At 43.6% G+C, this 17575-nt stretch overlaps 1 protein-coding gene across 1 annotated transcript in view; it reads right to left on the reverse strand.

Annotated features, from left to right (window-relative positions):
* The window catches only part of LOC137537707 (mucin-5AC-like), a 535576-nt gene that overhangs the window by 269756 nt on the left and 248245 nt on the right, over positions 1-17575 (reverse strand). Inside the window, exon 18 of the mRNA XM_068259643.1 lies at positions 7470-7516. Coding sequence (XP_068115744.1) covers positions 7470-7516 — 47 coding nt within the window. The remainder of the gene's footprint in view (positions 1-7469; positions 7517-17575) is intronic.

The raw sequence follows: 17575 nt of genomic DNA on the forward strand, positions 1-17575 counted from the left end.
TTGATTATCGATGTTTAAAAATGTTCTGCAGATTATTTGAGTGAATTTCAAGAGTTAGATTGTTGGTTAGAGTAACCCTCAGTGTAATTTTCAGCAGTAAGCTGTCTGTTCCCTATACAAGGTTATGTTTATATTAACCACTTGAGGACCGTGGGCTTTACCCCCCTTAAGGACCAGGCACTTTTTTTTCCATTCAGACCACTGCAGCTTTCACGGTTTATTGCTCGCTCATACAACCTACCACCTAAATGAATTTTGGCTCCTTTTCTTGTCACTAATAAAGCTTTCTTTTGGTGCTATTTGATTGCTCCTGCGATTTTTACTTTTTATTATATTCAGCAAAAAAGACATGAATTTTGGCAAAAAAATGATTTTTTTAACTTTCTGTGCTGACATTTTTCAAATAAAGTAAAATTTCTGTATACATGCAGCGCGAAAAATGTGGACAAACATGTTTTTGATTTAAAAAAAAAACCATTCAGTGTATATTTATTGGTTTGGGTAAAAGTTATAGCGTTTACAAACTATGGTGCAAAAAGTGAATTTTCCCATTTTCAAGCATCTATGACTTTTCTGACCCCCTGTCATGTTTCATGAGGGGCTAGAATTCCAGGATAGTATAAATACCCCCCAAATGACCCCATTTTGGAAAGAAGACATCCCAAAGTATTCACTGAGAGGCATAGTGAGTTCATAGAAGATATTATTTTTTGTCACAAGTAAGTGGAAAATGACACTTTGTGACAAAAAAAAAAAGTTTCCATTTCTTCTAACTTGCGACAAAAAAAAAATTAAATCTGCCACGGACTCACCATGCCCCTCTCTGAATACCTTGAAGTGTCTACTTTCCAAAATGGGGTCATTTGTGGGGTGTGTTTACTGTCCTCGCATTTTGGGGGGTGCTAAATTGTAAGCACCCCTGTAAAGCCTAAAGGTGCTCATTGGACTTTGGGCCCCTTAGCGCAGTTAGACTGCAAAAAAGTGCCACACATGTGGTATTGCCGTACTCAGTAGAAGTAGTATAATGTGTTTTGGGGTGTATTTTTACACATACCGATGCTGGGTGGGAGAAATATCTCTGTAAATGACAATTTTTTAAAAAATTTTTTACACACAATTGTCCATTTACAGAGATCTTTCTCCCACTCAGCATGGGTATGTGTAACAATACACCCCAAAACACATTATACTACTTCTCCTGAGTACGGCGATACCACGTGTGGCACTTTTTTGCACCCTAACTGCGCTAAGGGGCCCAAAGTCCAATGAGTACCTTTAGGATTTCACAGGTCATTTTGAGAAATTTCGTTTCAAGACTACTCCTCACGGTTTAGGGCCCCTAAAATGCTAGAACAGTATAGGAACCCCGCAAATGACCCCATTTTAGAAAGAAGACACCCCAAGGTATTCCGTTAGTAGTACGGTGAGTTCATAGAAGATTTTATTTTTTGTCACAAGTTAGCGGAAAATGACACTTTGTGAAAAAAACCAATAAAAATCAATTTCCGCTAACTTGTGACAAAAAATAAAAGGGTCTGATCTGATGGGTAACAGTGACAGGTGGTGATAGGGGGTGATTGATGGGTGATTGATGGGTAATTAGTGGGTGTTTAGGGTAGATAACAGATGTAAACACTGCACTTGGGAGGTGATCTGACGTCGGATCTGCGGGCGATCTATTGGTGTGGGTGGGTGATCAGATTGCCCGCAAGAGGCAGGTTAGCGGCTGATTGATGGGTGGCAGTGACGGGGGGTGATTGATGGGTGGCAGTGACAGGGGGTGATTGATGGGTGATTGACAGGTGATTGACAGGTGATCAGTGGGTTATTACAGGGAAGCACAGATGTAAATATTGCACTGGCGAATTGATAAGGGGGGTCTGAGGGCAATCTGAGCGTGTAGGCGGGTGATTGGGTGCCCGCAAGGGGCAGATTAGGGTCTGATCTGATGGGTAACAGTGACAGGTGGTGATAGGGGGTGATTGATTGACACATCGGGGGAGCATCAGCAAGCACCGACCCGGATCCAGCTGAGGACTGCTCTCAGGGGCACACCACGCCAGAAGCAACCATCATGCAGGCCATAAGCAGCACACAGTCCCTTGGCTCCAGTCATCAGGGCCTGCACCCACAGCAGAGACGCTCAGGGTGTCAGCGGAGGGACTGAACATGCTAGCCTACATTGGACATGCTAGCCCACTCTGTAGCCACAGGTATCTGCAGCACAGCCTAGTCTCCAGCCAAAGTTAACTGCAGCCCAGCATAGCTCAGGGTAGGCCTGCTCTCCTGCACCAGGCTGGATTCTGGGTGATTGACCACCCTCGCCCCACACGCCTGCAAGGATGATTGCTGAAGCAAATGTTACATCAGACAATTCATGGGGTACTCAGGCCAGGCCACTGCCACCATACTTAGGGACTTTTGGGGTCTCTTCCTTCTCTCTGTCTCTCTTCTGTCTCTTTTTCTCTTCTCGCTCTCTCTCTCTCTGTACTTCTGAGGGGTGCTGTGGGCAATCTGGGGCGGGGGGGGGGGGGGGTAAAATCAGTGTGCTTGGGTGCGACATAGGGTGGCTGCAGCCTGCCCTGGTGGTCCCTCGGACATTGGGACCACCAGGGCAGGAGGCAGCCTGTATAATACACTTTGTAAACATTACAAAGTGTATTATACACTTTGTATGCGGCGATCCGGGTGTTAGTAACCCGCCGGCGCTTCCGAACGGCCGGCGGGTTACAGCGTGAGGTGGGCGGAGCCAGTCCCCGGCGGCCGATCGCATCACGAATGACGCGATCGCGCCGCCCATGCCCCTACAAGGACCGCCGCCATTTGTCAATACGGCGGTCCTTGCGGGGTCCACTTCCCGGCCGCCAATTGTCTATACGGCGGTCGGGAAGTGGTTAAGAGAACGCTGGAGAAATGTTCTGACTTTACTCAGATCTGGCTGTAATGCCTGCTTAGCCAGGCTTGCCCATCAGAGATATATACCGCAAATGCTGAGCCTGCTATACGCTGATATTTTAATCATGTATAGAGATCATGTATAGCGATCATAGAGTTATTAAGTAATGAGTTGCTCAATGATAGACCTATATATTGAAGTAAATAAGTTTGCTTTCATATATTTTAGCATGTATTAAAGCAGATGGCTGTTTGTTATGAATACCAAACCAAAACAATAAGCCATGTGATCAAGACAGTATGTGACCACAGGGGGCTTTCAGAAACCCCCGTTAATTAATGATGTACCAAAGAACATGCCAAATTCATATATATATATATATATTGTATACATACATGTATATACACAGTGGCTTGCAAAAGTATTCGGCCCCCTTGAAGTTTTGTCATATTACTGCCACAATCATAAATCACTTTTATTGGAATTCCATGTGAAAGACCAATACAAAGTGGTGTACACGTGAGAAGTGGAACAAAAATCATACATGATTCCAAACATTTTTTTAAAAATAAATAACTGCAAAGTGGGGTGTGCGTAATTATTCAACCCCCTGAGTTAATACTTTGTAGAACCACCTTTTGCTGCAATTACAGCTGCCAGTCTTTTAGGGTATGTCTCTACCAGCTTTGCACATCTAGAGACTGAAATCCTTGCCCATTCTTCCTTGCAAAACAGCTCCAGCTCCGTCAGATTAGATAGCCAGCGTTTGTGAACAGCAGTTTTCAGATCTTGCCACAGATTCTCGATTATATTTAGATCTGGACTTTGACTGGGCCATTCTAACAAATGGATATGTTTTGTTTTAAACCATTCCATTGTTGCCCTTGCTTTATTTTTAGGGTCGTTCTCCTGCTGGAAGGTGAAACTCCGCCCCAGTCTCAAGTCTTTTGCAGACTCCAAGAGGTTTTCTTCCATGATTGCCCTGTATTTGGCTCCATCCATCTTCCCATCAACTCTGAACAGCTTCCCTGTCCCTGCTGAATGTAGCACCCCCAGAGCATGATGCTGCCACCACCATATTTGACAGTGGGGATGGTGTGTTCAGAGTGATGTTCAGTGTTAGTTTTCCGCCACACATAGCGTTTTACATTTTGGCCAAAAAGTTCCATTTTGGTCTCATCTGACCAGAGCACCTTCTTCCACATGTTTACTGTGTCCCCCACATGGCTTGTGGCAAACTGCAAATGGAACTTCTTATCCTTTTTTGTTAACAATGGCTTTCTTCTTGCCACTCTTCCATAATGGCCAACTTTGTGCAGTGCATGACTAATAGTTGTCCTATGGACAGATTCCCCCACCTAAGCTGTAGATCACTGCAGCTCATCCAGAGTCACCATGGGCCTCTTGGCTGCATTTCTGATCAGCGCTCTCCTTGTTCGGCCTGTCAGTTTAAGTGGACGGCCTTGTCTTGGTAGGTTTACAGTTGTGCCATACTCCTTCCATTTCTGAATGATCGCTTGAACAGTGCTCCGTGGGATGTTTAAGGCTTTGGAAATATTTTTGTAGCCTAAGCCTGCTTTAAATTTCTTAATAACTTGATCACTGACCTGTCTTTTGTGTTCTTTGGACTTCACTGTGTTGTTGCTCCCAATATTCTCTTAGACAACCTCTGAGGCCCTCACAGAGCAGCTGTATTTGTACTGACATTAGATAACACACAGGTGCACTCTATTTAGTCATTAGCACTCATCAGGCAATGTCTATAGGCAACTGACTGCTTTTAGATCAAAGGGGGCCGAATAATTATGCACACACCACTTTGCAGTCATTTATTTGTAAAAAATGTTTGAAATCATGTATGATTTTTATTCCACTTCTCATGTGTACACCACTTTGTGTTGGTCTTTCATGTGGAATTCCAATAAAATTGATTCATGTTGTGGCAGTAATATGACAAAATGTGGAAAACTTCAAGGGGGCCGAATACTTTTGCAATCCACTGTATGCTTTATCTATTTTTTTATATCAATATAATTTTATACAACTCAATAGATGAGTGTTGCATATTTTTTCCAGAGATAAACCTGATAACCTAAAAATATTCTGTTTATATTAAGCTACGCGCCCACTGCTGGCAAATCTTGATTATGACGACTTTAAAGCTTGCGCTTCAAGTAGTTGATAATCATTTAAGGTAGATATCGAAAAGATATTTGACACCGTTTCAAAAAATAAATAAATAATGAAAAATTGTGACAGTGTGTAAATTATAAGTGAAGAATGTGATGATTTGCAAATCATTTAAACTCGATGTTTAATTGAAATGAGTACAAAGAAAACATATCAAATGCTGAAAATGATATTATGATAATTTTGATGTTCTTGTCTACAGCATACTTGCATACTTCTTTGGCACTACAGCCTAAAAAGGGCATTGTCCTTCTGAAAAAATTCTGCCCAATATTCTGTATTGACCATGGTTTTGCTCCATCTTTTAACTAACATTGTTCAGATCCTCCTCTATATTTTCAAGCCACCCTTCCTCTCAAGCAAAATCATCCAGGTTTACATTTAAAAACTTTTTTTGTGTGTGTGTCATGCTCTCTATATGTCCAAGCCACTTCTATGTATTGACTTTGAGCTCAGATAGCATGTCTGGCTTTTGATACAAATTTCTAAGTTCTTTACCGGTTCCAATTATTTAGCAACTGTTATCTACTACTGGCCTGTACATTCTTTATCATACTTTCCTATCTCGTATCTTTAGGATCTCCTCTTTCCAATATTCCAATGTCCATGTCCCAGCCCCATAGTTCACTTCAGGTCTCCTTACTTTTACATTTTCTGTCATTTTCAGGATGAGGATATATTGATAAAACTACCTTGACTCACTTTGACAACACAACACCTTTCCTCAATCCCTGGCTAACTTTAAAACTGTTTGACATTTTTTCTTCAACTTTTTAAACAAAACAAGGCTTTATTCAATGTTTGTAAAGAGAAGATAAGTATTACAATAAAATTGTTTGAGCAGATGGAAAACATACATATAAAGATGCATATGAGTTACCAGTTACATGCATTTGTGAGTAGTCAAGAAGTGTACAGAGTTGCCACATGGCACAGAGGTATATTTAAAGGGACTCCGAGCTCAGACTAAAAATAAAATTTGAACTTACCCGGGGCTTTCTCCGTCCCAACCCTGGTCGGGGCGTCCCACGCCGGCCTCCTGGCTCTTCTCCCGGCGGCTGTCCGCATAGCGCGTACAGGCCGGTCCCCCGGGCGACACTGGCGAGTGTCGGGCCTTCTCCTTCCTTATACGTCACGAATGACGTCACACGCCGGCCACCGCGCGTCATGACGGCGGCCGGCTGACAGCACGGCGCATGTGCGATTAAACCGCGCATGCGCCGTGCTGTCACGCCGGCCGCCGTCATGACGCGCGGCGGCCGGCGTGTGACGTCATTCGTGACGTATAAGGAAGGAGAAGGCCCGACACTAGCCAGTGTCGCCCGGGGGACCGGCCTGTACGCGCTATGCGGACAGCCGCTTAGAGAAGAGCCAGGAGGCCGGTGTGGGACGTCCCGACCAGGGCTGGGATGGAGAAAGCCCCGGGTAAGTTCAAATTTTATTTTTAGTCTGAGCTCTGAGTCACTTTAAGGTTTTAGCTTAAAGTACGGTGAATGCTAAAATAGGTAGATGCATGCCGTGTGGGCTGGGTGGACGACTATATGGACATACAGGGTGCACATGTTTATATTGGCTAGGCTGTGGGGAATCATTTGGGCTTACTTGTTGTTTTGTCAATGACATACATTATGAGTTTAAGCATATCCACATCTTTGACAGTGCTTATGGAGGTGAAGCTATTTGTGTGTTTAATTCTTCCATTTGTCCCATATATGTTGGAATTTTGGGGCTTTGCCCCTATGGGTGTAGATTTTTTCTTCAACTTTACTTTGCATGTTGTCTTCCAAAGGGGCATCTGAATCAATGCTACTCAATCTTTCATTGCATAAGATATACCCAAATTGAGGTGGGGATGAGCACCACAGTAATTAAGTCTGAACACGCAGAAGGAACTTCAAGAACCAGCCCTGTATTCTTTAAAGTGCCTACTATAACATCAAATTATTACATTACATGTCATAATCACATTATATATGACATGCAATAATTAAAATATATTATGTGTATTTCATTGTGTTTTATTATGTGATTAAATCTCTCAGTTCCTCAGTCTGTGGAAAATGTGTTTTGGATTAAAACCATCCATGATGCTACACAAAAGGTTTGGGGAACACTGGTTTAGATGATGTACAAATGATTGCATTTACTTTTTAAAAGCTTTGCAACTTTGATACGGAGTTGTATTTGCAGTGGATATCTATGCATGCAGACAGATGTAGATTGATGTCTAGTCAGGGTGTACAGGTTTTTCATAAACTGAACTTATTAAGCCCTGTGCAAAATCTTAAAACACATAAATGGTAAATATGATAAAGAATTAGCTGTCCTGGCAAACATTATTAACTGATAGTGATCATATTGCTAGTTAGCAGTTGAAGATTACCTGGTATGTCCACAGGATTGCACTTTAGTGTTCCATTTGTGCAGATACTATATTTAAAGACAGAAATAACAGGGTTATGACATTTATGATGCAATATTAAAGGTCTGTTTCAGAAATATTTGTATTTGCATATAACAGAAGATTATTTTCAATAAATTTCAATTTTGTATGACTAAAATATTGGTTAATCATTTTTTCCCCAAAACACACTATATTACCGTATATCTCTACATAAATCGAGGACTGGCTTCCAATTATAAAATAAGAAGCACATTTACAGTTTGTAGTATTTATTCTCCAGGCAGTGTATATCTTTCTTTTATTAACAACGTGACATGTATATTTGACATTATGGTACATTACTCATTAGAGGATGTGCTGTTTCATATGATGTTGTTTTTGTAAAGACTGTTATTTGCACCTCATTACTGGATTTCCATGCTTTCTAGATAATTTGAAGCATCAAATAATTAAAAGATTGGACGGTAATGTGGCATATTTAACCACTTGAGGACCGCAGTGTTAAACCCCCCTAGTGACCAGCCAGTTTTAGTAAAATAGGCCACTGCAGCTTTAAGGCAAAGCTGAAGGACCGTACAACACAGCACACAAGGGATTTCCCCCCCCCCTTTTCTCCCCACCAATAGAGCTCTCTGTTGGTGGGGTCTGATCGTCCACCAGATGTTTTTTTTTTTTAATACATATTTATTGCTTTATTTTTTATAATAATACATTTTTTTTTATTATCCCCCCTCTCTCCCAGGCATGGTCGGAAGAGCCCATTTCCGTTTCCGGGACAATTCCGAATGCCGTCATACCGAAATTCCGCATACCGGCACATTCCGGTGGTATTCCGTGGAATTCCGTGGAATTCCGCGGTATTCTGCATGTATTTTCCGTAATTTTTATCCGGACTTCCATAATTTTCGAATGATTGTGTCTATGTTGCCTATTGTCAATAAAGTTGTTGTATATTACGGAAACGTGATTGAAAAGTGTACTGTCATAAATTTCCGCCTTTTTTACGGAAATGCTGTTTTTTTATATGCGCACTGTTTGGGGGTGCATGTGTATATGCTGCGATCACTCGGAAACGGCTTGACCGATTTAAACGAAAGTTGGTATACAGATTCCTCACTACATAGGATGATATATTCTGGGGGTCTCGTGTCCCCCCTGCACACCTGGGCGGAGCCACAAACAGCCAATCAGATTTCCTTGCTAGATAAACAGCTTACATTCAACACATTTCTGATCATGATTGGTCAACTCATTCCGCATATCCTGATTGGTCAATTTATTCTGATTCCGATTTTGCCGGAATTCCGCATTATTCCGCATTCCGGGTTGGAAATTTACGGATTCCGCGGAACAATGCAGAAACCCCAATTCCGGCGGAATTTCGGTATTTTAGCTTCCGCGGAATTCGGAAGCTCATGCCTGCTCTCTCCACGTAGCCGGCCAATCATGGCGATCGGCTGTCATAGGCTTCTGCCTATGAGAGACGTTCACTCTCTAATGTCCCAGGGGGATAGCAGTGTCACACCGCTGTCCCCAGTACAGCGCTGCTGCTGATTGCAGCGCTGTACTACCCTATTAGACGGCGGTTCCGAGCAGGATCTCCTGCTAGCCCCATAGACGGCCGTTCATGCCAATCAGCGTGGATCGGTCCTGGGGCTACCGCACTGCTCACGCCAATTGGCGTGGAGCAGTCGGCAAGTAGAAGAAATCAGGAAGTAACAGTCCATATGCATGGAAGATAAAGTAACTTTTATAATGTAATTTACTTACTCCTATGTCTGTTGTGTTCATCAGGAGTTTTTCAGCCTTAATGTTTTTTTCATTACAGTACTTCTGCACTAATTCCTATTGTATAGGACCAATGGGCAATATTAAATAGCTACACAGAAATTCACAGAGTAATAAAAAAAGTGTAATAGTTTACAGTACAAGGTGTACTGTGGCCAAAGCATGAGTTTATGAGCCTACCTGACTTAAGCATAAATGCTGGCAAGCAAGTATAAGATATTATATTACCAGAATCAGGGGCGTAGCAATAGGGGGTACAGAGGTTGCAACTGCATTGGGGCCCTTGGGCTAGAGGGGCCTTTAGGGGCCCTCCCTCAACCGCAGTATTAACTCTCTAATTGGTCCTGTGCTCAAAATAATCACTTCTATAGATACTTTGAATAGTGGTAATCATTAACAAACTGCTCTCTATTCCCTTCTTGCACCTCTGACACTGTGGCTGTCCTTGGCAGGTTTTGGTGCACCGTATCAATTATGTATAGAGTGCTTGGGGGCCCCAATGTAAAACTTGCATCGGGGCCCACCAGGGGTGCAGCTAAGGTTTTTGTGGCCCCAAGCGGACTGTAGTAAATGGCCCTAGCGAAAAATGGGTGTGGCTATCCTGCATAAGTGGGCGTGGCCATGGCATGTGGGTGGGGCGGGAGGTCGGATTGGGGCGGGGCTGTTTGCAGGGAAAAATGGATGTGGGGGTGATTGAGGCGCGCGCAGCTTGACGTGCCGAAAGATGGGCGTGGCCATGGCATTGTATGGGCGGAGCTTAACTGTAGCACAGCAAATATAGCCAACTATGACCATTAACCACTTCCGGATACCGGGTGGTTTGGCTGATCTGTGCTGCGGGGGCTCTTCAGCCCGCAGCACAGATCAGAAATCAGGCAGGGCGATCAGACCTCCCCCCTTTTTTCCCCACTAGGGGGATGTCCTGCTGGGGGGGTCTGATCGCCGCCGCGCTGCTGTGCCTAGCGGGGGGGCTCCTCAAAGCCCCCCTCCGCAGCACTAGTCCTCCCTCTGCCTCTTTCCCTCCCTCTCCCGTCCCCTGTGTGCGGTGCGGCTTCAGCCTATCAGGTGCCGGCGGTCCCCGGCCAATCAGAGGCCGGGGATCGCCGATCTCTGCCACGGCGCTGCTGCGCAGCAGCGCCGTTTACATGTAAACACCGGGGAAGATCTTCCCCGTGTGTTTACATTTACCCTGCGAGCTGCGATCAGCGGCTCGCAGGGTGCTCACGGAGACACCCTCCGTGAACTGACATGGAACGGCCGCTCATACGAGCGGCCGTTTCCATGGAAACCACTTCAGGATTCAGGGGCGTAGTTAAGCGTACGCAGAATCCTGAAGTGGTTAAATAATAAATGCAGCAACAGTTACCCCAGACACCAAAAAATAAAAACGCAATTTGTGCAACATTTCAGCAGAAAACAAACAGAATTTGGGCCACATTTCAGCAGAAATCAAACGCAATTTGGGCCACATTTCAGCAGAAATCAAACGCAATTTGGGCAACATTTCAGCAGAAATCAAACGCAATTTGGGCACATTTTCAGCAGAAATCAAACGCAATTTGTGCAACATTTCAGCAGAAAACAAACGCAATTTGTGCAACATTTCAACAGAAAACAAACAGAATTTGGGCCACATTTCAGCAGAAATCAAACGCAATTTGGGCCACATGTCAGCAGAAATCAAACGCAATCAGGGCACATTTTCAGCAGATATCAAACGCAATTGGGGCACATTTTCAGCAGATAAACGCAATTAGGGCACATTTTCAGCAGATAAATGCAATTAGGGCTGCAAAAAGAAAAGAATTTACTCACCTGGCACTGGCAGAAATCTTCTCTCCCCGTCTCCTCTCCTGGCCGGCTCCTCAGGCGCGCAGTTCCCACGGAGCTCCCTCCCTCCTCCAATCTCCCGCGCTGATTGAATACAGGGCTACAGGAAGATTGCCACCCGAAGCCCTGTACTGGAGACATAAATAGTCTCCAGAGCAGGGCTTCGGCGGCGGCCATCTTCCTGTAGCCCTGCTCTGCCAGCCCCGCGGGGCTGCGGGAAAACAGTGACGTCACGCCAACGTCACGGAGTCGCCGAGGCCCCTAAGGCCTTGAGGCCCCAAGCGGCCACATGGTCTGCTTGGTGCCTCGCGGCGCCCCTGGGGCCCACTGCTCCTCAGCTACACCACTGAGCAGAATGTGTGGAATAGCAACTGATATTAACCTAAATTGGATCACATTTCTCTCTAGCTATATGACAATATTTTCTTACAGTATTGTAACTATGATTTGCTTACTTTTATGTTTATATTAACGTAAGCTTTACTTTATCATATGGTATGTGCATTTACTAACAGATGGCATTAATTACTGAGCAAATTACATCTGATCTTCATTAATAAGTAATGGTCTATTCAATCAGAATGCTCTAGCCTTCAGTTTGTTGAATCTAGCAACAAATAAGAGAACACACCACTGACTGTAGTAACTGCTGTATCATAGCTTAGTAGATGCACAACATGTTTCGGCCAAAGCCCTTCTTCAGCTTTCAGCTGAAACATGTATTTTCCAAGCTCCACTAAATCATTTGCTAAAGCAAGTGGTGTTCCATCTTATTTGTTGCAAGATTGAACTATTGTGTACAGGTGTGGTGTCCCTGCAGAGACTTTGAATTGGCTCACTGAGATTCAGGATACCTGTGTAGTAGAGCAGAGGTGGGCATCATTGAAAGTATACTTTCAATTTATTTGCATTTTAACTTGAAAAAAAAAAACTTTCAGTGCTCTATGTGAGATGTATGGTCCACCACATAAGGTAATAAGAAGACATGTAGCTGTTCAGAGACCAGTCACAAAATGTACCTTTCACCTAACTTCTTACTATCTACACCGTCTGGATGCTCACCCTTTGATACCCTAGTAACTGAAATACTAATTGTGTATGTATGTATGTATATGTAACAAATGTGGAATCGTCTCCGTGGTCAGCGCACCAGACGTGCGCTGACGCGGCGGATTTCCTCCACAAGCGTATAATTGAGGACACCCAGGCTAGGTGCTATGCACCCGCAGAGGGCAATTCCCACTGGCAGATGGCGCTGAGGAGTGCAGGCGAACACAGCCGCTGCACAGCCACAGATGCCAAATGGGAATTGTACAGATCCAGGACAAGGTACAATCAGGCAGGGCAGGAAACAGAGCAAAGGGACAGAACCAATGTGTGCCCACCAAACTAGTCGCCACCCAGCAACGGCGAACACACAACGGCGGAAACGAAGTAGGAAACGCAATCGCAAGAATGGCGATTGCCAATAGCGACACAAGACTGAGCAGGACAGAGCACCAGGGTAGCAAAGACACAGCAAATCATACAAAGAGAAAGATAAGGAAAATAACAAATGCTAGCTGAACGCGAACACCGCACTCATTCGCAACAGTGCACGCGTTCGTGCGCGGTCTCCGCGTGTTACGCACAACAGAGACAAGCACGCCTAACTAACCAAGGACAGACAAACATGAAACAGAGGACGCGAACGCTTGCTTAACGGCTACCTCACCGAGCCTCCAGCAAGCATTCGTAGCAGACAAGACAGACACACGAAAACAGGGACAAGCGAGAGATAGGATCCACAGCACTAGCGAAAGTGGCTAGCGCGATCCAGGAAGACAGAACAGAAGGATCCACAGCACTAGCGCAGGATGCTAGCGCGATCCAGGAAGACAGAACAGAAGGATCCACAGCACTAGCGCGAAGCGAGTGCGATCCAGGCAGACAGAACAGAGTAGCAGACCAGAAGGATCCACAGCACTAGCGCAAGGCGAGTGCGATCCAGGAAGGCAGAACAGAAGGATCTACAGCACTAGCGCAAGGCGAGTGCGATCCAGGTAGACAGACCAGAAGGATTCACAGCACTAGCGCAAGGCGAGTGCGATCCAGGAAGGCAGAACAGAAGGATCCACAGCACTAGCTCAAGGCGAGTGAGATCCAGGTAGACAGAACAGAAGGATCCACAGCACTAGCGCAAGGCGAGTGCGATCCAGGGAAGACAGATCAGAAGGGGCTACCAGTAACAACCGCTGTTCCGGTTAGCACCCAGACACACAGAACGACTTCCTATCGACCACCGCTGGGACAGGACAGTCGCAACAGACAATCAAACAGATAAGCAATCCTAACGATACTAAAGAAACTGCCTAGTGCAGTCCCCAGAATTACTCTAAGATAACTTCAACAAGACGTAGCATGGCTGACGCTCTTTAGAAGTGTTTACTACAAACCCTGAAGGAATGACCAGCAAAGGACTGTGGGTAATCCCAACCTTTATACTGCCAGTCATCACAGGAGGCAGGTAGGGTATTTGCATAACAAATGTATGCAAATTCCTCAGCAGCAAGCTGCAATACTGACAAAAAGTCTCTCTTAAAGAGACCTGCAGAATGCAGACCTGAACAGTGGTCTAAAAGCTGCCTGTCTGCACAGGCAGCTGAGCAGATTCTCACAGTATATATATATATATATATATATATATATATATATATATATATATATATATATATATATATAATCATTGGCTTCTGCAATTAGAACATATACTTTTATTGCAATACATTTCAAGTACAATAATAAAAACCCCTATATAAGGGTAACTGAGCAATAACTTCACAGTGCGCACCGTTTATATGTTATGTGGAGATAATATCCAGAAATATATAACCCTGTCTGAGGCCTGCAGACATATCAAAGCATTGCAGTATTGGCACAGTGATGTTTGCAGCAAGTCCTATGTGCAACTGTGGAGAAGATTGCATGTGTTTACCAGTTTAACCACTTAAGCCCGAAGGGTTGAAATTTTTTTACATCCGAGCAACTTTCACCCCCCATTCATTTGCCAATAACTTTATCACTACTCATCACAATTAATTGATCTATATCTTGTTTTTTCCGCCACCAATTAGGCTTTCTGTGGGTGGTATATTTTGCTAAGAGCCACTTTACTGTAAATGCATTTTAACAGGAAGAATAAGAAAACAATGGAAAAAATTCATTATTTCTCAGTTTTCAGCCATTATAGTTCTAAAATAATACATACCTCCATAATTAAAACTCACGTATTGTATTTGCCCATATGCCCCGGGCATTTCACCGTTAAAATTATGTCCCTATCACAATGTATGGCGACAATATTTTATTTGGAAATAAAGGTGCATTTTTTCCGTTTTGCGTCCATCACTGTTTAGAAGCCCATAATTTATTAAATCATATTGATATACTCCTTTGACATGAATATTTAAAAAGTTGAGACCCTTAGGTAACTATTTATGTTTTTTTGTTTTTTTTTTATTATTGTAATTTTTTTTTTTTTTAATTTAAACTTGTATGTGGGTATTTTTTGGTGTGGGAGGTAAACAGGGTTTTTTTTTAATATATTTATATGTTTATCTGTAAAACTTTTTTTTTTAGGTGTAATTTGCTATTTGGCCACAAGATGGCCAGAATCAAAAAGTCCTGGGAGCGATCGATCTCGCTCCTAGGCAGAAGAAAGGAGCCCAGAGCTCAGAAAAGCCGCAGCGTCTGAAGAGACGCTGTCGGCTTTTCTCCGGGGGGGTCCGATCAGCGAAAGGGATTTATAATCCCTTTCACTGATCGGTGGGCTAGCGGGCAGCAGCGGGGGCGCGCACGGGGGGGCCCGCGGGCGCGCGCGCGACCCGCGGGAGTGCGCGCAGCCCAACTGGACGAGAAATCTCGTCCAGTTGGGCTTAAGTGGTTAACCGGGCACGCCGGCATTCTCAAGACTTCTACAGTGCAGTATGCATTGGAGTGACACTTTACAGCTTATGCTATGAAGCAAGGATTTAGCCGGTAATTTTTTACACTGGAACTGAGATATATATATATATATATATATATATATATATATATATATATATATATATATATATATATATATATATCTCCACTTCGCATTTCGCATCCAGACCTTGTTTTCAACTTATTGACCAGAGCAGTTTTGACAGTTTAGCTATGTCCCTATTTAATCAGAAATTATTTTATCCCTACTTATGACACAGAAATGAAATATATATTGTTTTTTTCAAGACAAACTAGGCTTTCATTGTATGCCATTTTTTCCCTTCAAACAATTTTGTTTTCTATGAATTTTAATTGGAAAACAAAGAAAACATAGAAAAAACATGCATATTTCTCAGTTTTACCAATTCCAGTTTAAAAATAAAAAGTGCTACTGTAGATAAAAAACACAAATTTTGTTTGGCTATTCTTACTGTTTATCACAAAACTTAGATTATGTTCCTGTCACAATTTTTGGTGAAGATATTTGATTCTGAAAGAATGCTACAGAGTGTGTTTTTCACTATGATATGAGAAAATACAAGTATTTTTAATAGTAAAAATCAATCTCATTAGCTCAGGAAACTTATATTCCCATTCACCAATTAGTCCTGCATCAGATAGTACCAAAAATGTGCACAGGAGCAAGCCCAATCCTGCACAGCACTGCTTCTGCTACAAGACGTATATCTACTGACCTGTGGCTTAGATGAAGTCCCAGAGGACGTATATCTATTGACCTGTGGACGAAGTGGATATATATATATATATATATATATATATATATATATATATATATATATATATATATATATATATACACACACAAATTTTTTTTGCCACCATTTTTTGCATATGCATAGGTAGGATTTAGTTAGTGTTAGGTCCCCTCCCATGGAGGAAAGACTTCTTCGACAGTGGGAGGGACGAGTACCTAACAAATTGCATGCAAGCTTGTTAGTGGAAACTAACATCCTCCAAGTGGTAGACAGGTTGTATGTGTGCTCATTGTGTAGTTGTATCCCATGAGTGAGGTCTGCACTTTTTTGCAGGTAAGCATTCATCTGTTTTTAAGTAGCGCTGTTCATTTCTTTGCTATGTTTGATTTAATTCTGGTCAGCTGCTCCCACTTGTTAGCTTTTCTTTGGTGTATATGCAGAGCCTCTGTTTGGGTTCAAGGTGCGTTTGTAGTCTCTGGGGGGGCTCAGCGCATCTCTGAGCTGAGGCCATTCAGAGGCGGCCTGGTGATGCGCTGATCCCACTTTTTCTGCGCACCATTTTTTGGACTGATTGTCTGGTTACCCTCATATAGGGATTTTTATTATTGTATCATAAATGTATTGCAATAAAAGTATATGTGTTTTACTTGCAGAAGCCAATGTTGTGTGATATAATGTGGTGCTTGGATTAGATCCCACTAATTATACTTTTGGTCTATTAGTTTATTGGGTTATTCAAGTGAGGTCAGTGTGTATATATATATATATATATATATATATATATATATATATATATATACACATATATATATACACATACATACATACATACATATACACCGTATATACTCGGCTATAAGTCGAGAAATTTTGGACTGACTCAAAGTACAAAAGTGGGGGGGTCGCCTTATACTTGAGATAGTCCAAAATTTCCCCACTTATAGCCAGGAATGGGGGAGGCACCTCTTTCTCTTCCCTTTCCTGTAATGCAAAGCAGACAGCTTACTGAAAATCCCCCTCCCTCCCACCACCACGCAAAGCAGCCTCTTGTCTCTATCTCTCCCCCCCCCCCCCCCCGGTGTAATCGCTAAAGTGGAAGGTTTCACTGACCAAACCATCCTAGCGCAGCTTAATCTCTTCTCCCTGTATTCACGCTGGGCTGCGTGCATGAGCTCACAGCTACGGCTCCCGATGTCATGTGACTTCATGTATCACATGACATCATAAGCTGTAGCTTATGCATACAGCCCGGTGTGAATACAGGGAAAAGAAAGGATGCTTCGCCGGGATAGCTCAGTGAGTGATGGCTTCTGCTTCAGAGATTACACAGAGGGGGGAGAGGTAGAGAGAAGAGGCATCTTTGCATGGTGGTGGGGGGAGGAAGGGGGCTTTTCAGCAAGCTGTCTGCTGGGAAGGGGAGACAAGGGAAAGCTATTGCGCCCAAGTGACTGCACAGGCAGGGGGGCACAGTGGCCTTACAGCAGGAGCCACACAGCCAGGAAGACACAGGTGCAACACAGCATGAGCCAACTAGCCAGGGGGCCACAGGGGCCACACAGCATGAGCCACATAGCCAGGGGGACACAGAAGCCACACAGCCAGGGGAAACAAGGGCCAAACAGCAGAAGCCACACAGCCAGGGGGACACAGAAGCCACACCACTAGAGGGGCCACACAGCCAGGGAGACAAAGGGGCCACACTGCTAGAAAAGCCACACAGCCCTTAAAGGGATACTGTAGGGG

Source organism: Hyperolius riggenbachi, chromosome 11 (genome assembly GCF_040937935.1).
Source record: "Hyperolius riggenbachi isolate aHypRig1 chromosome 11, aHypRig1.pri, whole genome shotgun sequence".
Taxonomy (NCBI): domain Eukaryota; kingdom Metazoa; phylum Chordata; class Amphibia; order Anura; family Hyperoliidae; genus Hyperolius; species Hyperolius riggenbachi.